Source organism: Rhipicephalus microplus, chromosome 4, assembly GCF_043290135.1.
Source record: "Rhipicephalus microplus isolate Deutch F79 chromosome 4, USDA_Rmic, whole genome shotgun sequence".
Classification (NCBI taxonomy): Eukaryota; Metazoa; Arthropoda; class Arachnida; order Ixodida; family Ixodidae; genus Rhipicephalus; species Rhipicephalus microplus.
The window spans coordinates 156,996,866-157,018,704 of record NC_134703.1 but is presented as its reverse complement, the minus strand read 5'-3'; the positions used below and the strand labels follow the sequence as shown (position 1 = coordinate 157,018,704).

The window sequence follows — 21,839 nt, the reverse complement described above, 5'->3', positions numbered from 1 at the left end:
GAAATATCGACACCTGGGGTTCTTTAACGTGCACCCAAATCTTAGCACACGGGCCTACAACATTTCCGCCTCCATCGAAAATGCAGCCGCCGCAGCCGGGATTTCATCCCGCGACCTGCGGGTCAGCAGCCGAGTACCTTAGCCCCTAGACCGCCGCGGTGGGGCCATTTGAGAGATAGATAAAATTATTAGTAAATGTGTTTGCCAAGGACGATTCAGAAATCGTTTGATCATTTGAAATGACCTCTGAAAGATCGGTATTTGCATTGTCTTTGCGGCCAAGAAATTTGTAGTAAAATAGTTATTCCCTGCGCTGACTTTATTGCATTTTATGAAGTTATGCAACCTTGTGCTGTTCGAATATTTCGAATCGCGAGAGCGCCTTGCGAGTCTAATACCACACTATTCAAGTTTAGACTAAGTTTTAAGCATGTGTACATGACCCGTTGTGTAAAGCTGGCGTTCTATTGCGTAGGCAGGAGCTCAACAGTTAGAACACGTGCCTGCAAAGGAAAAGCGAATTTGTGCGTTGTTCATTGCAAAATGAGCAAAACAGGGATTCTGCTCTTATCGGGTCTAACTAAACTAAAAAAAGTGTTGACGCTTCCTTCTTCCGTAACATAATCTTTCCCATTGTTTCTGGATCATCCCATGTCTGCATTAGTTCCTTGTTTGACGGCTCGAAGACCTCAACTTGCTCGTATTGTCGTGCGATGGTGAACTGGCATTTGCATTGTCTCCCAGTAAAGGTTTGCCCATTATCATGATATTCGCTTAGCTTTCCGTGAAGCCTCAGCCGACAAACAAACGTTCAGAGCCCCACCAAGAGTTGCGGTTGTGCCTTCGGCGAAGTTGTTTTTGTGTGAAGCGACCAATGAGGAGAGACAGTGTTGCCACCCGAAGTATAGAGAGTGAATAATTTCGATTGCAGCAGCCATACTAAGAGCGTGTTGTCAAGCATGCTGATTTCTTGTGAGCTTTACACTGTACCCGAAGATAAAATTGCATTACTAAAGGAAACGTTCGTAAAAGAAATGGTGAATAGAAGAAATGGTGGCGAAGTTAGCGGGAAGTAAAGCAAAGGTAATTAGAATACAATAGCCGATTTCACGCCAAAATCACAATAACACTGCAAACGAAGAAAACGCTAAGACAGGACGGGCGCTCACTTGCAACTGTTTATTTCTTGAGGAAGCGGGTTAATATAAACCCGATTCTCGTTAACACAAGTGCAACATGCTCGAGCAGTCGTTTCCTTAATGACGCTGAAGGACACATGCATTCTAGATCTGCACCATGTTGCACATGTGTATAACGACAAGTGGGTTTATATTCGCCTGTTTTCTCAAGAAATAAACAGTTGCAAGTGAGCACCCTTCCTCTTCATGTATTTTCTTCGTTTGCAGTGTGGTCGTGATTTTGAAGCGAAACCAGCTATTCAACTCAGACATGCGCCAACTAGCCCAACAGCGAGTTCTACTAAAGGTGATTTACCTTCGCTGTGATATAACACCTCGGTAACATATATCAAAGAGCCGGCGAAGTGTTTACGGATTCACTGTGTTCTTTTTTTTTTCGAAACCATTTGCAAGAAAGTGAGTGGCCCTTTGTTAGATATATATCAACCATATTGGTTGCTTTAAGCACTCTCCAACAAGTACGAGCATGCACAAAATCAACGACAAATAGAAAACATTGCTAAGGTAACGTTCACCACAAGAAGAAAGGGGAGGGATGCAAGCTTTTGTGCAATTACATTCCTCACTCTCTCTTATCTCCTGACGTCACTTGCACGTATGATAAAGACGAGTACCGAAGGCAGCGAGCGCTGAATCTGAAGGTCGGTCACAGTAAAGGTGACAGATAACCCGCCAGCTACGCCCACTGTGTTTTCTACCGTTGAGGCTTGTTAGTGGGGAGAACTCTCGCTAAGCACGTCACTGGTTCCGTTGTTGCTACTTAAATGGAAACAATAGGACAATGAAATGTCAAAAGGTTAAAGTTACAGACGAAAAGCGCTTTACCATAGCTTTCTGTCATGCGAACAACAGGTAATACTAATATTGAATGTTTTACGTCCCCAAAGCACGGTATAATTATGAAGTACGCCGTAGTGGAGCAGTAACGAAATTTCGACAATCCGGTGTTCTCTACGCGCACTGTACACAGGGCTCCGGTATTTGGCCTTCGTTGAAATGTGACCACCACTGCCAGAATAGAGTCCACGACGTTTGGCCCAGGAGTCAAATAAAGAGCAGTAGATACATTTTCTTTTCAATTCATAGCTTCTGTCACTTCAAATTTTAAGCCCGAAATCAGTAATTTCACTTTCGCTGTTATGGGTATCACATATCCTAACTCTGTTCTTAGGCATCACACACCTTTCGATACTTATGTCGCAATCTGCAATCCCTATCCCCTGACATCTGACATGTGTGCGATTAAAAGTCGAGTACGCGTCATCAATATGGCAACCATCGCAAGCAAATCTTACAGAATAAATAAAAGCAGTACAAAACAGCGTGGAGCATTGTATATTACCTCAATAATGACCATATATTCATATACCTGCTCCGAAACGCACCTAGTCACTTCCAGCCCTTGAGTCACATCGCATAATCGCTCGTGTTTGCCTACTTCACTGCTTCTTTCATCAGTCGTATACAAGAAATACGCTTCTTATTCAGCCTGTATGATCATCTTCATGATTAGCTCACGCATGTCCCATTGCACACATAATTGTTTAAGCAACGCCTTATTCTCACGTGCAATAACCTTGCGGAGTACGCTTCATGACTGCATTGCTTTCTGCTCAGATCGAGAAAACTGCGAAAAACTAATCTGCTATTTGCTCTTACATTGTGCGCCTACGGCGTGATAATGGAATTGCAATAAAGCCGCCCTGAAGCAGTTTTTTTAAGTACCTATGGAATGGAGTCACTAAAAGATCTTGCCCCAAGAATCCTACGTTGCAAAAATTATCCTAATTTATCTTGTACTACCAGAGTTACTAAGATGTGTCGCACGCTGCAATTGCATTATTTGTTCTGCTGTACCAACGAAAGCGCTAGAAGCTAAGCAGGAATGAATGGCTGGTGAAAAAAAAAATACGTCTTGCGTGCTTCATGATCTTGAAAACTTTTTTTTCATTCTATTTTCTTCGAATACACGGCTCTTCCAGAGTGATCGCGCACAGATGCCTGGACAAGTCGTGGCCTACCGCGGCGATCCCTGTAGCAACCAAGCGCGCTACAGTAGCTAATGGCTGATAGATGACCTTCTGCCGGTGATTTTCGAGCGTCTTCCGTAATTTGTCGAGAGAAGTGAAAACAATTTTTAGCTGACTTTGATAAGTTATCATGAGTTTCACGCCACGTGCAACGCTATATTATTTTGCTCGTGTCTTCTCGGGAGCCACTACTACCGATCAGCAGTGTTTTCTGTTCATGCTCGAAAACTGTTGCAGGGCCCCTTCAAGAGGCCAGGCGCGCGGCCTCGGCGGTCACCACCACCAGTAACGCACTCCCTCACCGAAACAAGATTGGCCACTCTGGTGCATTAGCTAGCCACTAGCTCTCGCACGTATACGTCAATTAACACACGGCCATCAGTCCACAGCGGCTACGAAGCAGCTGTCACATCTGCAACACAGCAGTGGGTGCTAGACTCTCTGAGTCCGAACCGACCACGATTGGAACTTAAGTTTGGCAACGTTTATTTCTAGAACCTGATCTGGTGAGGCAAGCCTAGCTGTATTATTCGAGGAGCTAGAGGTTGTTAACTAGGCTGTAATAGCGCTCACTGATGTTAAGAGAACGGGTGAGGCCTATACAGTGCTACAAAATGGGTACGTCTTTTGCTGTTGTGGCTTGGCTGACAGAAGACAACTCGGCGTGGGGGTTCCTTATAATAAAGTCGGTAACGTAGAGTAATACTATAGAAATAACTAAATGGTGATAGGTATTGTAATAAAACTCAATAACAGATACAAGATGAAGGTGGCACAGGCTTATGCGTCTACATCCAGCTATGATGGCGTGCTAGTGGAAAGTTTCTACAAAGACGTGGAATCGTCAATGTGGAAGGTAAAAACACAGTATACCATAGTGATAGGCGACTTCAATGCCAAGGTAGGGAAGAAACAGACAGGAGACTGCAAGCAGTAGGAGACTGTGGCATCGATATTAGAAATGCCAGAGGGTAGTTATTAGTAGACTTCGAAGAACGCAATAATTTACGGATCTCGAATACCTTCTACCTGAAACGAGGGAACCGTAAGTGGACACGGAGAAGCCCTAATGACGAAAGTAAGAATGAAATAGCCTTCATGCTAAATGCACACCCAGGCATCATGCAGCATGTGGAAGTGCTTGGTTAAGGTACGATGCATTGGCCATAGATTGACCCGAATTCGCCTAGACTTGAAGAAGAAATGAGAGAAACTGATACGCAAAAGTCCAATCAATGAGCTAGCACTTAGAAAAAAGGTACATGAATAGTCTTGCTTCAGAACAAATATCCGGCTCTTATCGAGAAAACCCGCCTTAGCGTTGACGTAATGAATGATAATTTGATGAGTGTCATTACAGCGTATGCAGTAGAAGTTCTAGGTATGGTAGTTAGACAGAACACTGGCAAGCTTTCCCAGGAGACAAATAATGTCATCAAGAAACGTCAAATCATGAAAGGCTCAAACACAACATACAAAATAGACCTCTCAGAGCTTTCGAAGTCGATGAATAAGCATAAGGTATCCGATGTAAGAAGGTATGACATGGAGAGAATTGAGCACGCTTTAAAGAACGAAGGAAGCGTCAAAGCAGTGTAGAGAAAACATGGAATAGGCAAAAACCAGGTGCAAGCACTGAGAGACAAGGATAGTACAGGAACCACCAATAGGGATAGGATAGCTGAAATATGGGAGGAGTTCTACACAGATCTGTACAGTAGCCGGGACAAGCACTACCATGGTGCAAGAAATAGCAGTATCCCAGATGGCATACCACCACTAATGACAGGAAGAAATTTAAAGAGGCAAGGCTGCTCGTGAGGATCGAGTAACATCAGATCTGCTGAAAGACGTAGGACAGATTGTGTTAGAGAAACTAGCCACCCTGTTTACGAAGCGTCACCTTACCGGGAGGTTACCAGAATTTTGGAATAATGCTAACATCCTCTTCATACATAAGAAAGAAGATGATATTGACGTGAATAATTACAGGCCGATCAGCTTGTTCTCTGTCATCTACAAGCTATTTACAAAAATATATGTTAAAACAATTTTTTGAAGACAACATTAGCGTTCAGCATACTGCATTGAACGTAAAAACTATACATTTCAAGATTTTATTGTGACCCCATTCATACGGATTGGCATTACAAATAACTTGAAGGGTCAATCAAAGGAGTTGGAAGGTTATAGACCACAGCCTAATGTCTACCACTGCACAAAATTCAAACAAAAAAGGGGGAGAAGCAAACGGCATTTTCTGTAATTTTTATTGTACTTAGCTGATTCTGTCACAGACCGGGTAGCAATGCAACAATTATTGCTACATCTTCACGTGGCAATAACACCATGATTATGAGGCACGTCATGGTCGGGGATACAGGATAAGTTTCGATACCTGTGGTGCTTTAGCGTAGATATGCCTGAAATACCTGCCGGGCTCAAATGAAACCCCAACTTCGCCGCAGTGGTCTACATGGCTAAGGCACTCCGCTGCTGAGCCGCAGGTTACGGGATTGAATCACGGCTGAGGCAGTTGCGTTTTGAATGGAGGAAAAAAAGCTGTAGGCCGATGTGCTCAGATTTGGGTGCATTTTCAAAAAACACAAGTGTTCAAAATTTGCGGAGCCGTCCACTACAGCGTTTTTCGCAATCATATGGTAGTTTTGGGACGGTAAACACCACATATTAATATTAGTATTATTACTATTACTATAAACGAAGCCCAAAACAGCGGCAAGCATTCGCAATGGCGTTCAGTGCATGTCGTCTATTCACTTCCACTGACTGCTGTTCTCTTATGTCTGCAGGGCTGCCAAACCAAGTTCGCGCGCCTGTCAATCGTGATGACTGGAGGGCGCACACCATGCTGTAAATGCTCTCCACTGTTCAGGTTTAATTGGACGCCAATAATGCATGTGATAATACATGATAAGTCTACCCAGAATAGGTTTGACAGCATGTGCGAAAAAGCGGCAAAAAAGCATTACTTGTTTGCCTAAATTTGTAATGTTGAGCTATTTAAAAGAGTGTGGCACTTTCTTCAATAGACACGCTGGTTCCCCGCAGCAAAAGAAGGCTTGTGCCTTCCAGCCACTAAAGCAAGTGGCCTGTGTTCTTCCACTCTCTCAAGCACGTACTGAGTCAGTCAAGCATCTAAAGAAACCAAAAGAGTCTCACCTGATTGCATGGCAGTCGTTGTTTTTTAACATATTGATCTATGGTGTGAAATATTAATACAGCTTGCCGTCAGTTAAAAGAAGCAAGCAAGCAAGTAGCGCAAAGCATCACTCACCTATTAAGCCCAGAGTGACCAGAATAAGTGCGATGCTCATATTGGTTCTTATGGTGAACAAGTGCGACGAAAAACACGTCTAAACACGCGTATTAGTGGTGCCTGCTTCGTGCACTCTTCATGCTGCTTGATCGCACGGTGCAGGCTACCCGAGAGCGGTAGCTCTCGCGACCAGTCGCCCCTGAAGAAACAATATCTCTGAGAACGAAGTGATAACGGAAAACAATGGTGGGCGGACGATACGGGAAGCAGTGCATCTGTATTCACTCCGTTTTGATAAGTAAGCGTACGAGCGATAAGGGTACGCGTGCCTTTCTACGAACAGCGGCAAGACTGCGTCAGTGTGAATGAGTCGGTTGAACAATCACGTGGTTCGTAGAAGTCACTTTCAGTGTTCAGAACAATTTATTCAGAAAAATAAGCCACTTTCGTAGTAACGGTGCCAACGCAGAAGAAAGTTCGGAGCTGTGCAGCCTGTTTTTTTTTATTTGTTTTTCTTTTACCTCTTTGTCTTTTTTCTATTTTTCTCTATTTTAAATGCGAAGCATTTTTTAGTGAACTACGGTGACATTGAGCGTATCTATCTATCTATCTATCTATCTATCTATCTATCTATCTATCTGTCTATCTATCTATCTATCTGTCTATCTATCTATCTATCTAGCCGCCTAGGACTTTTACCTCTCCTGGCTGTTTCGATAACGATATCGATACCTAACTTCGTACGGCATAACATGACAGCATGAAGAACATATTTGATTAGTAATAACATGATGATCATGACATGTGTGTGATGTATGTCATAGTGTCAAGATAGTGCACCCGTCAATGTCAAGATAGTGCACCCATCACCGCTAAAAACACACAGGAACTTTCTAACAGCTCTAAAAATTGACAACTATGTCCATCTAGCGGAAAACATATCATGCCTTTTCAGAGGTGTTGATCAAGCAAACAGCAAACGCTAGATGACGTTGTGCTATCTGTGAGGCATTGTGAGGCTCTTTATGACCTCCGAGATGGCGAGCGCGTGGCGTGTATCTTGCAGGCAGTGTGACTCTTGCTTTAGATCAAAAAAGCGGTATGTACCTATCACGCGCGCGCACGTGTACGATATGCTGTGTGCGTGTGTGTCTGCGTGCGTGTGTATATGTAGCAAAACATATTAATCATTGTGCACTTAGCGGTTGAAGAGCGCACTAGAGGCCGGATTTAGCTAGCGCGTTCAACTCTTAAAGGCGAAGCTTAAGGGTCCCCCAATTTTTTCACGAACACTTCACTTCTCGCAAGAACGAATCAGATTTATCGTGTCACGGGCAGTCCAGCATAATAACTGATGCACGCAACATACAAAATAGTTTGTGTTCGTTTCTTCCTAACGCATTAAAACTGAGGCTAGCACCGCCTAACAATGGAGCGTTGGGAGCGTCTGCCTACTGATCACTCATTAGAGGACGTTGCTGAACTCCGGTAGGTAGCACGACAGTCTATGGGCATTGCAAATACTCGCAGGTACACCCCGTGCTGCGTCGCATTGGTGCATGCGCGTTTGATCCCGCCCGGCGTCCCTCCATTACAAAGAGAGGCAGATTACAAAGAGGTGCTGTCTTGGTAACGTCGTCTGCGCGAAATGCACAATGTCGCACTTCGCGCCGGTTGCCGCCGGGCCGCCCGGATGGACGCTGACCCCGCTGGTCGCGCATGGCGTAAGACTATAGAGTGCTCGCGTTTTGCTCGCGTAGCGTCACTGCGTCCAGCGTGCGCGCGCGTCACCGTTACGTCGGAGTATATTGTGCCCTTCATGATGCGCTCGCTGCCATTTCGTTAGCTTCATCATCATCATCATCAGCCTGACTACGTCCACTGCAGGACAAAGGCCTTTCCCATGTTCCGCCAGTTAACTTGGTCCTGTGCTTGCTGCTGCCAATTTACACCCGCAAACTTCTTAATCTCATCTGCCCACCTAACCTTCTGTCTCCCCCTAACCCGCTTCCCTTCTCTGGGAATCCAGTTAGTTACCCTTAATGACCAGCGGTTATCCTGTCTACGCTTCACATACGCCCAAATTTGGTATCACGTGACCTCAGTAGACGACGAAGGTAAATGACTTGTTCAAACCGATAATCGTTATATGCGTATCATGTAAAACATGACTACAGGCTACGCCGATCACACGCTCACGGCCGTTTCCCTAGCTCCCCTTATACCAAATTCGGTACCAAGTGACCTGAATTGACGATGCTAAATGACACGTTTAAACATGATAATCATGACATAAAAGTCATGTAAGGCATAATATACCTCCACCTGGTAATTTTATGCTGACTTTGAAGTGGTATATCAACTTTCTTCATTCGTGCTACGCCTATCATTGATTCCCACTGCACGTGAGATCTGCCAATTTTTAAAACGGTTTGCTGAATGGGGCTCTTATTATATGACTAATATATTTAACAAATACTTGTGTGACGAGGCGGTTCCAAATGATTGTAAATGTGCTAAGGTAATACAGATTAATAAAGTAGGTGCTAAACACTGTGTAAACAACTACAGGTTCGTGTTTTCGGCAAGCACCGGCTGTAAACCGCTGGAGCATGTGCCTTCTGAGCAATTGACAGTGTTTCTTGAATGGTACAAAGTAATGGGAGAACAAAATAGTTTCAGGCGAGGTTAGTCGACTCTGATAATTCTTACCGAACAAGCACATTTTATTAACCAAGTTTTAGACGACAAAGGGCAAGTTGACTTTATTTTTCTTGTTTTAAGAAAGGCAATCCGCAAAATACCACATCCGAAAATTGCTGCATCAGCTTAGCCTGGTCCTGCAGAATGATTAACTTGTAAATTGGATAACAGCCTGTTTGACAAAGAGAGAGCAAGTGGTTTGCATTAAAGACACCATAAGTGCGAGGCGGTCGGTAGGTTCCGGAGTTCCACAGGGCTCTGTCATAGGGCCGCTACTGTTCTTACTGTGTGTACATGATATGAACAGCGGCTTTTCGCCAGATGTTTTTATTAGGCACCATGCTGACGACATAGCCATCTACTCATTGGCAAAATTGAACTACGACCAGGAAAAGCTTGATGAGCGTCTGGTCATGATAAACTCCAGGTGAAAAAAAATGGCAAATGAAGTTGAACTCTAGCAAAGCAATTTTTATGTCGATTACAAGAAAAACCAGGCCTTTGTTATTTCGTTATGTCTTACATACCGAACCATTCTGCCGTGTGAGAATATAAATACACCAGTGTTTACGTCACAGATAACTTGATCTGGAACCTCCATAGAGGTTATATCTGTGATAAGCTTTGGATGGGTCTTCGGAGGCTTGTTGACGTGACACCTGTAGTAAAAATTACTATATGTCTTTCCTTGCTTGAATACGCATGCCAGGTATGGAAGCCACATACGCAAAATAACATCGCTTAATGTAAACGGGTTCAAAATAGAGCCTTAAGGTTCAATTTTAATTTCTACCGTAGACGCAATCAGTTACAAGCCTCAAATCAAAAGCTTATATTCTTACATTGCATGAAAGAATGAACATCAACAGCATGAAATTCTTTGTTTCTTTAGATATTCCATGACATTTACAAAACAGAGATAACAAACGTTCTCACTCTAGATCCGCTCCATTCGTGGGTAAAGCAGAGTAAACACATTGAACTTTTGAGGCACAACGCCAAATCAATCAAACATTCTTTCATCGTTGACACGGGATTAAGTTACAGAACGACGTTGTACCGTATAACGAGGTTAGAAATTTCGAAAATGCACTGTTGAAATAATTGTACTGGTGAAAATGTACTTGCTCGCATGCTTACCTAAGTTCTGATAAGTTGGCTGCAATGTGCGTATTGAATGTTGCTTTTTTTTTCTTTCAAACTCTTTTTGCCTTGTGCCAAGTTTCAAGGTTTTCTTCCACTATTGAATTGATTTTTGAAACTGCTGCTTTGTGCCCAGTCACGCAACTCGATCCTTTTCGACATGTGTGCTAAGAGTATTAATAAATAAAAAAGTGCCGCCATATCCAAGAAGTGAATGATGATGAGTGGGTGAAGCTCCGGAGGTAAACCTGGTAAACCATGAACCCTCCGTGCATTTTGCCCTCTCGATTTTATTACAACGCTCCCCATGGCGTTCGTCGCCGCACTGAATCGAACGATTGCCTTCCACCAATGACACGGGCCATATGTGGCATCGTTCCTATTTTATAACATCTTGCATCTTTTAATCATCAGCTACAGGTACTGCCATCCAGTGAACACTGCAAGAACTAAACGAGAGGTGGCTACATACAGGGGACGCACAGCCCACGCCTTAAAAAGCTTCGCCCTTAAACAATTTATTGACGAGGACACGCCTGCCCACCTTGAACACTATTCTCCAGCTATACACTTATCCCACCCAGCCTATCACTACATGAGTCTGCACTGCTGGTCCATCTGGGCGTTGCAGTGGCCTTTTTAAATTTATTTTACTTTATTATCGAAATGGCCGATAGCCCGTCATGTGAAGTTATCGGGTGTTACGAAACACTCGCGCAGCTTCTTTGTGAGAGCGCCAACTTCAACTGCGAAAGCGCGGCCCTCAAAGCCGCACTGGGTCTGCTGGATATCCGCCCTTTCACGGGGCACAAAATACAAAGGCCCTTGTCTACCCGGTATTTAACACAAGCTGCTCTCAGGGCGTTGTTGCGCTTTCTTCATGTAACCGGACGGGACGAAAATATCTGACTAATTGCAGGAATTGTTGCTGTCTACTATATGGACGCTTTACAATTATGAACATTTTTGTTTGTTCTCATTTCTACCTCTTCTAACTCCTTTACATTGCTTTCTCGTTCCCTAGTACAAGGTTACGATCCGGAGGCTTGCTCTGGTTAACCACCTTGTCTCTTCTTTTTCTTTCTCGCTCTCTCTCTGAATCTTTCTAATACTTCGTGTCTCTCTTAACCCAACGTAAACATTTTTCCACATGCGATTACGTGAGTCTCAGCAGATGCCGTCGACATTTGCGACGTCATGGCAAAGAAATGCGGACATTTAAAGGCAGCCTCACCATCGGGATTTTACTTCCAAACACTTTCTCGCAGCGTCTCCTCGCGGCAAACATACTGTTCTACGTATTCTGCGATATAAATTTACTGGAAACACAGACTCGTTTTTCTCTTTAGTGTTTTTCTAAGTTCTCGCTTGAATGCGGTCAAACGATGCAATGGAAACTATAACTGAGGCTCGGTTGAAACAACGCAGCTATTTGCATCTGATCATTTTGCTTCAGCACTTGTCGTCAGACCGGTACTTCGCGTATGTTGCTGTTCGTACTGACCAGAATGAAGAAGCAAATCATAACTAACGAATACTTGCACCTATATACGCTGTAGCCACGCCGGAAGCCGTCGACAAACCGAGCCGTAGAGCTTGAAGTGCACCTATAGGCAAATGTTAAGTCGATGTGCCCTTTTGAAATAGCATTGAAGAGACCTCGTATATAGTGCTTGTTTCGTACTAAGGAAACGCTTATTTTCAATGAAAATTGCTTTCAGGACAAGCACAAAATTAGCGCAGTTTAGATCACGCGTGAGAAAAGGGGTTTCAACGTAGCCATTTGCCTTCCCTAACGTTGACCGTCTTTCACAGCATCAAATGGGCATATTACTTTTTTCCATTAGAGCGACTTTCATGAGCGTGCAAAGCAGCCGCTGCACAACAGGATAAGCTACAACAGAGACGCAACCCCTTGAGTAGAGCAAAGCCCGGCAAACAGTGAACTTCTGCATGCCTTGTGCGGCAATACATTTAAAGGTCTTCTTTTTTAAAGGCTATAGTTGATTGATTGATATGCGGTATTTAACGACCCAAAGCCAGCATTTGATTACAAGAAATGCCGAAGTCGAGCGCTCCAAAAATTTTGGCCAATAAAGGGTTCGTCATCGTGCTTAAAGACGATAGTCTCTAATTAGATACTGAAAAGTATATTTCAACGTAGTACGTAACGATTTGACCCTGTGGTCTGACTGTTGGTCTCTGTTTCAACGATCTAGCTACTCGTTGCAAATTTAAACCCATTCTCAAAGCTCACCCCTCTCGATCTAGTGACTGTGATCATACCCGTGAGCATTATCAATCAAGAAGTAAATATTATGTCGTGTGTCTCTTTATTAGGAAAATGAATTGATTCGTAATTTTAAACACCACAGTGTTTATTACGTTGCGCTGACCATATGATGCGACGAAAGAAAAGCGAATGTTTTCTACACTTCGCTAAAACAGTATGGTGCCGCCATCTACCAGTAGCTCTCCATCCTAAAAAAAAACTTTCGTTTCTTCACATCAGTGCCAGATGACGCCAAATCTCACTCAGTGCTCAACATTTGGCTATCGGGCCAAATATGAAGGCGGTATACAGTGCGTGTGGAGAGGAAGAGGAAACTGCCGAACACTTGATAATGTTCTGTAAAGGACTTCACCCTATAGTTCAGGATGATGGCGCAGAGTTTTTCAAAGCACTGGGGTTTAGGGACAGGGCCCCCGGGGGGGGGGGGGGGGGGGGGCAAAATAGACATTAAGCGGGTAGAATTAACTAGAAGGAGGTTACCTCATTGGTGGCGAAAGTCAAAGCACGAAGGAAAATTAAATCCTTCACTGCAAAGTATGAGTCCTCAACCTAACTATTTTAAAAAAGAAATAAATTTAGTTTGTGGTTCACTAAGTATTACGGCTTGATGGCGTTAGCCACCACCCGATCTAAAGGGTACAGCCATATCAATCCATCCATCCGCTTGCCGACCTTCTTGGGCACCTCAAATAAACGTAGCTTTTCTCCGGACAGTCCCACAGTCGTCATTCGACGTCCTTTGCGGGAGAGCACACAAATACACGGCCATTTTTTTTATTAATCCAACAGAAACGCACAAGCACCATTACATCTTGCACTGTTCGGAATATTCTTTTAAGCGCGAAGCTTTTCTTCGCGATCTTCAGTGACTTCGAGCGTATCTATCTATCTATCTATCTATCTATCTATCTATCTATCTATCTATCTGTCTATCTATCTATCTATCTATCTATCTATCTATCTATCTATCTATCTATCTGCCTACGACTTCCAGCTCTCCTGGCCATTTGAACCGTGGCACCGATATTAAAGTTGGTATTGCATAACATGACTGCATAACCAACATAACTGAGCAGTCATAACATGAAGATCATGACATGTGTGTCTTCAATGGTATGATTTAATTTCACTGATTTGCTGCTCTTGCAGTACCTTCGTTCACATGACATATTTCAAACCTGGTATAGTGTGACATAACTGCATGGCGAACATAAGTGACAGGTCCTAACGTGGAAATTATGGCATGCGTGCCATGTAAGAACATCACTAGATACCACACTCATGATGCGCTCGTGGTTGTTTCGCTAGTACCACATATACCAAATTTAGTATCACGTGACATGAGTGGACGACGAAGGTAAATTACACGTCCAAACATGGTGATCATATTATGCGTGCCGTGTAAAACATGACGACATGCTACGCTCACATAACGCTCATGGCCGTTTCGCTACCTCCACATATGCCAAATTTTGTATTACGTGACGTGAATCGACGACGAATTTAAATGACAGGTCCATACATGGCATGCGTATCATGTAAAACTTACCCACATGCTATGCTCATAGCATGCTCACATCCGTTTCGCTAGCTCCACATATACAAAATTCGGTGTCACGTGAGGAGAATAGATGACGAAGGTAAAGAACACGTCCAAACATGATAATCATGACATGGAAACCAAGTACGGAATAATTTAAATAATTTACATCCACATAAAAACGTTCTGCTGATTTTAAAGGGACATATCAATCTTCCTCATTCGTGCTTCGCATATCATCTATTCCCACTGTAATGGGATCTGTCATTTTTTATTATGAGTAATTTGCATAGTATTGAAAGCTAGCACTCAGGGCACTTATTGTCATCTGGGTCATTCAAATTCATCCCTCTAGTGGCATTTATACAGTATTACATTAACTTTATCACCTTGATGATTAGAGTGCTGCTGTTGAAGTTACTGACATGTTAGATGTTCTCAAGCATTGACGTTTTATTCTGAACTAAATCGCTACTCGCATTTGTTGTTCTAAGTGACAATTTCGCGTACCTACTCTTAATCTGTGAATGTTTTCGTCTGATTAAATAGATATGATATTACCGACAGTCTTCAAAACAAGTGCATCCCCCTAAGGTGAATACCACTTCGACCAGAAAGTGAAGTGCGAGAAACTACTGTGATTGAAGGCGAAGTTTCGTCCCAAATATACACTTTCGTGGCCCAATAGAACGTTTGTAGCTTGTTCTATGTGGCGAGTAAAGCGTTTTTTTTTTGTTCTTCCATTCATTCCTGGCACGATATAATTTCGTTCCAAAACTTTTTCAACAAATTATTTGGGAAACTTGCTCACTCACTTCCGTCTCTCTTGTTACATCGTTTTGTGACTTCACACTCTGCGCATAAAGCGATGCAGCCTCCTCCTCGTTGTTACCTAAACCGGTGTTGCATATGGCTGATCGCTACAGCATACGCCTCCGATCAGTGACAGCGAGACCACAGCGTCACCCGAGGTAAACGCCACTAGCGGTGGCTAAAACACCAAGCTGCCAAACTAAGTACAGGATTATCACCCCGCTACGTGTGAGTAGCGTGGCGTCAGATTGATCAGCCGATGCTCCTCCTATAGATCAGTCGTTAAGCTTTTTTTATGCGAAGCATGATTTTTTTGCGCACTACAAGCTCTTTTGGTGCCTATCTATCTATCTATCTATCTATCTATCTATCTATCTATCTATCTATCTATCTATCTATCTATCTATCTATCTATGAAGCCGCCTACGTGTGGTTTCTCTCATGATCACTCCCTTAAGTTGGGTAACACCAAATTTAGTACGGAAGAGAAAGATGATTTGACGAATACGACTCGCTGGTCATGACATGAATGATGTCACAATCTCGTCGCTTACGTCGTAAAACACTTTCCAAAAAACAATGGCGCATACCCGGGGGTCGGTATGTGCCAATGGTATGCCGGTACGTGCCACATGTGATAGACATTTAATATCTACCCAGCAACAGCGAAAACACACATATGTAGCCCGCCACGGTGCTCTAGTGGCCAAGGCACTGGGCTGGTCACCCTCAGGTCGTGGGATCGAAGCCCGGCCGCGGCGGGTGCATTTTCGATGGAGGCGAAAATGCTCTAGGCCCGTATGCTCTGATTTGGCCGCACGTGAAAGAACCACTGGTGGTGAAAATTTCCGTAGCCCTCCACCATACGGCGTCTATCAGAATGATGTGGTAGGTTAAGGAGGTTAAACCCCACATATCAATCAACATACATCTGTAACTTTAACGCTTTACCGTTAAGAAAAAGCTGCCATAGGCAGCGTTGCCTTGACGAATGCAAACAATAAATGTCAATGTCTATGCAGGAATCTAACCCTGGCATTCTGCGTGGCAATGAAGTATACTAACAGAGCAACACCAGGCCTCGAAGATACTTTTCAAATAAACCCCTATGTTCGTGTAACGTCACTTGTGGAAGCAGCGTCAGCCATACAATTTTATAAACATTGAATATGCACTCGTATGACACAACAGTGATGTCAAGTTAAGTTGTAGTTCGGCGCATCCGCTGAAGTTGGCTTGCGTAGTAGTGTTGAGGAATACCATCCAAGCGCCAACCAGCGTTAAAAAGGAAGCAGCGTCAGCTATACAATTTTATAAACATTGAATATGCACTCGTATGACACAACAGTGATGTCAAGTTAAGTTGTAGTTCGGCGCATCCGCTGAAGTTGGCTTGCGTAGTAATGTTGAGGAATACCACCCAAGCGCCAACCAGCGTTAACACCAGCACTTCATATCAGCTTACCGCTTCTGATGTTGCTAGTCTCGATGCTGCTGTTGGAATCGGTACGCAACTATAAACAACTTTTAATATGAAACATATGCGGCTGTTTAACGTATGTGTGTGCGTGGATTTTTACATATATTTAGCGCCACTTCACAACGTCTTGCTCAATAAAAAGAAGGCCACCTGGCCTGCGCTGAAGGCGCAGCACTGTTACGGTGAAAGGTAGAATAGCGGCCTTTAAGAGCCTTCTACCCTCTTCGGGTAGCTGCTGCAAGCACACCTGCAACGTACCCACTACGCAATTAGAAATTCTGTAGCAGGGAGGCATTCATTATGCCATCCTTCGTCATTCTTTGGAGAAGCGTGGTATCCGCTAGACACTTGCAACAAATCTTGTGTGAATTTTCTTTTTCATGCAGTGGCTGACGACGATGAAGAATTACGCCGGAAATGGGTACGTGCCACAGTTTATAGAAGATGAAAAACAAACTTTTGTAATGTATTGGAGCATTGGACGAGCTACATCCTACGCAATTCGCTTAGTGTGACGCCTTTTGTTCCTTTGCTGCTCTAAAACGCTATATTAGTCATTTTAACGCGATTCCTTTCGCGACATCAAGACTGCCTCAGGCAAGTTGGCAAACAAGTCCCAAGCAACAGCGTGGCTTAGTGGTAGACTACTGGGATGGCAAGCAGTGGACCCGGGGTTGAATCCAACTATGTCCTAAATAATTTTTATTTGAGTATTTCGTGCAATAGTAGTTACGGACACTGGTGGCAGCGGCGGACAACTACGGCGCTGTGCTTCACCCGTGTTGTGATCTCATTGCAGCTTTCGTTGTAAAAATAAAACACATCCACCTGTCTGCTCCGCATAACATCGATTCCTAAGGTAACTGGGATCTGCCGATTTTTTTTTTTTTTTGAGAGAAGAGGAGGGTGAGCGGATTTGTCCTGCCGTCGACCTGGTGTTAGTAGCGTCGAATAATAAACTTATTATTCGGATGGCCCAGTAGATGTGGCTTAATTCTTTTGTCTTATCGTGATCACCTCGATAACTGAAAGCACCGTCCATATTTGTATGATAAAAACATACAGAAGCAGTCATGCACTGAGCATTGAGCGCACGCTGATGAACACAATAGGTAATATATAGATACGATAGGTAATACGACAGAATGGTAGGTGTAACCTTAAAAGACAAGAAGAGAGGAGAGTGGATTAGGGAACAAACGGGGTTAAGGATATCATAGCTGAAATCAAGAAGAGGAAATGGACATGGGCCGGACATGTAGCGCGTAGACAGGATAACCGCTGGTCATTAAGGGTAACTGACAGGATTCGCAGAGAAGGCAAGCGGGTTAGGGGGAGACAGAAGATTAGGTGGGCAGATGAGATTAAGAAGTTTGCGAGTATAAATTGGCAGCAGCAAGCACAGGACCGGGTTAACTGGCGGAACATGGGAGAGGCCTTTGTCCTGCAGTAAACGTAGTCAGGCTGCTGCTGCTGCTGCTGCTGCTGCTGCTGCTGCTGCTGCTGCTGCTGCTGCTGCTGCTGCTGCTGCTGCTGCTGCTGCTGCTGCTGCTGCTGCTGCTGCTGCTGCTGCTGCTGCTGCTGCTGCTGCTGCTGCTGCTGCTGCTGCTGCTGCTGCTGCTGCTGCTGCTGCTGCTGCTGCTGCTGCTGCTGCTGCTGCTGCTGCTGCTGCTGCTGCTGCTGCTGCTGCTGCTGCTGCTGCTGCTGCTGCTGCTGCTGCTGCTGCTGCTGCTGCTGCTGCTGCTGCTGCTGCTGCTGCTGCTGCTGCTGCTGCTGCTGCTGCTGCTGCTGCTGCTGCTGCTGCTGCTGCTGCTGCTGCTGCTGCTGCTGCTGCTGCTGCTGCTGCTGCTGCTGCTGCTGCTGCTGCTGCTGCTGCTGCTGCTGCTGCTGCTGCTGCTGCTGCTGCTGCTGCTGCTGCTGCTGCTGCTGCTGCTGCTGCTGCTGCTGCTGCTGCTGCTGCTGCTGCTGCTGCTGCTGCTGCTGCTGCTGCTGCTGCTGCTGCTGCTGCTGCTGCTGCTGCTGCTGCTGCTGCTGCTGCTGCTAGCACACCTGCAACGTACCCACTACGCAATTAGAAATTCTGTAGCAGGGAGGCATTCATTATGCCATCCTTCGTCATTCTTTGGAGAAGCGTGGTATCCGCTAGACACTTGCAACAAAGCAGCTGCTGCTGCTGCTGCTGCTGCTGCTGCTGCTGCTGCTGCTGCTGATGATGATGATGATGATGATGATGATGATGATGATGATGATGATGATGATGATGATGAACACGAGAGCGTCGGTAACAGTCCGTGGCCTCCCTGTGACGACATGTTCGGGGAAGTGAACGTATTCTGAATACTATTTTGTTGTCAAACAAACAAAAGTCATGTAGTATAGCATTTAATATAGTATGCAGTACGTAACGTGTAAAGTTGACCTCCATTTATAATCAAGGAGTCGATATCTCACCCCGCTGATATTGTTGATGATGATAATTATTATCCTCCCATATTGCCGGCACTCACCCACAAAGGAATATCAGTGAAGAACTGGGTGGCAGAATCTTTAAGATAGTTGGTTACGTATATAGAAGCATGCATTATAATTAGGGTAAAAACAAAAAAACTAATCGTAAACATGTACGAAAATGCTACACGAGCAAGCGGTCATACAATCAGATAGTCTCGGAGCCGAATATAATAATAAAAATAGACTAACAAGGTACTCTTTTTGCTCTCATTATGTACGCAAACACAGCAGAGTGAACCGCTCTGTGGCTATAACCTAATGCAATCCCTCCAAAAGATAAAATCACTGCCATGTTAATTTCCGAACATAGCTTTTCAACAGAATTGAGAAGGTATCTTTTCCTTTGATAAGAATGTCGGTGAAAAAATTTGAAGAAATGATCTGTTCTTTATATTTCCCTGCAAAACAGCGAAAACAGAGTTACTGTGAGTCCAACTTTATCTAAGTAATAATTTAGATGCGGAAGCCTACACCGTAATCTGGTGATTGTAATTTCGAACTACCGAGATACACACCACGGTTTATTCTAGCAAAATTTTAGATGTACGAAGTCTCTGACTTCACCCTACGATAATTTTTCTATATCCTTGTGCAAACAAGCATTTCTATATCTTAGCCTTTTTGCCAAATCAGGTAAATTAGGGAAGAGGGGAACGCCTAAAGATGTTGTGGCTAACGAGTCTGCCATAATATTCATATAAATCCCGCAGTGGCCAGGCCCGTAGAAAGTGGAATTTTCTCAGGCTTGCTGGTATTAAACTACGAATCATACTCATCCGTTTTCAACTTTTTGCTGCAGAGAGTGCACTACATACTGAGAAAGAATCAGTAAGTATGACTGCTTCTAGTTCGCTTGCAAAAAGTTTACGAAGTGCTACAACTTATGCAAATAACACCAATGAATATAGAAATATAATCTGGCAATAAAACTCAAAAACACCAGTCGAGAAAAGGGCAGCAAACGCCTACTCCTGCCTTTTCGTTTAATACGGATGCATCCGTCTCAATAATGCTGTTCATAGACTGATCAGTCAAGTAATCTTATAACTGAATATTTGAATATCAAAGGACCATTTGTTATGCATTAGAAGGAAAGACATCATGGAATTCAATCTGCATTTTTTGAATTAAGCATACTTGTTGATGTAATCTGATTGGTATTTGAATTCAGCGATTCTAGCAGCGCTTGAACGAACCTATATTTAAGAGCAGTGTAATCTTCTCCATTGTCCTCCAAAGATTCCGCTTCGTTCTTGAATAAAAAAAGTAAGAAGCTCGTCTCAGAGGTGAATTGTATACTTTTAAGAAAGCTTGAACTGTAAGTATATTTAACCGAGTTAACAAAAGGTGGAAGACGCTCTTCCACAAACAAAACGTCATTTGAAAAAAACTTGGGGAGTCCAAGACAAGAGGGCTAACCTTCTCTTTCTAATAATATTAGGTGTCTCAAATTATATGTCGCGCTGCCAGAAGACACTATGCACCTACGCACCGAAATCCTATAATAGGCCGCACATACTTCTTGTAAACTACTATCACCGTACTTCGCAATCCTGTTTTTTCTCTTTCCTCATTTTTGTAACAACCCCAAGGCACGTGTCCCTTTAGAGCCAACTTCATATTTGTGGCTTTTCTAATTTAACGTTCTATTGTATAAGATGCCTTGGTATTTCAGGGAATATACCAGGGGAATGATCTCGTTGCGTTACATCCGTGAATTGTTGACAGCATTCTTAAAAAGGGGAACCAGAGAAGCACGCTTTTTATTGTTATTCTGGGAGCTACTTTTTTTTCGTCCTCTGCGAGATAACTACCATGGCTCGCGCTCGAGTGACCCCAGTTGTAGGTGAGCATGAATCCGGCGTGTGACTGGTTCAACCACCTTTTTATAACACAGACAGGAGGAGTTGCCAACGAACAGGATGCGCAGAAGCTTCACTAATCGCATATCCGCGGTCTATCGCGACTTGGAAAAAAAAAGAAAGCAGCCGGTGGCTTCCTTTGTGTCGCGACTTTTCCACTTCATCGGCCTTTCTGCTCACTGGTTAACGTCGCCACGCGCATTGCATTCCCGTCCATACGGTCGTAAATGAATGCTTTCATGCGACCGAGATAGCTTTTTTTGCGGTATATTTATTTTGGCCAATTACATCGTCGTGTCCTAATATTTTTTTGGCTATGTTGCTATGTGTCCTAGTGCGCTCATAAAATGTAGCAAGGATTTGCCATAGGGCGTAGAAGACGAGGAGAATGAGGTGAGACATTTCAGGAAATCATCGTCATTGGGCTGTCATGGACACCAGCTACCTGCTCGGTGCGTATTTCATCTTATTCTTACTATTCATTCTCACTATGCTGCTTAGAGATTTATCACGACAAAAAATAGTGGGTAAGAGCTACCCTCGTTTCCATGCTTTTACGCTATGAGAATTTCTTGGGGGAGTGTTTGTGTCTATCGCTAATCTATAGGCGCCATGTATTTGTGAGCCTGTCCCAAAGTAGCATTCCTGGCTTGGTGAGAGATAAGTTCAAGATGGCTTGCTGTATCACGCCGCAGGCAATGAGCGGGAGCAAGGAACACAAGGATGCCGAACTGTTGATGTTAACGAACACCATGGAACTCATTTTAATATTATATACAATGCTCTATAGACAAATTAAGTGCACTTTCCTGGGGGCGAGAGAACTCGTTCCCAAAACCGAACCAAAACCACTACGCCACATCATCTTCTCCTTTGAAAGAGGCTGTCCGCATAGTTACTGTCCCGTATGCATCTACGATGCCTACGGCTGTACCGGTACCATTTCCACAACAACCGTCTCAACTGCAGCCGCCACAGCAGTCCCGCA

General features: G+C 43.9%; 2 protein-coding genes across 3 annotated transcripts in view; one reads left to right on the top strand and one right to left on the bottom strand.

Moving 5' to 3' along the window:
- Positions 1–6,698, bottom strand: part of LOC119172442 (macrophage mannose receptor 1) — a 51,851-nt gene extending 45,153 nt beyond the window's left edge. For both annotated transcript variants that reach the window (XM_037423553.2, XM_075893805.1), the window contains exon 1: positions 6,525–6,698. In XM_037423553.2, coding sequence (XP_037279450.2) covers positions 6,525–6,564 — 40 coding nt within the window. In that variant the 5' untranslated portion in view covers positions 6,565–6,698. The remainder of the gene's footprint in view (positions 1–6,524) is intronic.
- Positions 6,699–21,015: 14,317 nt separating this feature from the next.
- The window catches only part of LOC119171491 (uncharacterized), a 60,777-nt gene continuing 59,953 nt past the window's right edge, over positions 21,016–21,839 (top strand). The window contains exon 1 of the mRNA XM_075891994.1: positions 21,016–21,303. Within this exon, the coding sequence (XP_075748109.1) occupies positions 21,282–21,303 (22 nt within the window). The 5' untranslated portion in view covers positions 21,016–21,281. The remainder of the gene's footprint in view (positions 21,304–21,839) is intronic.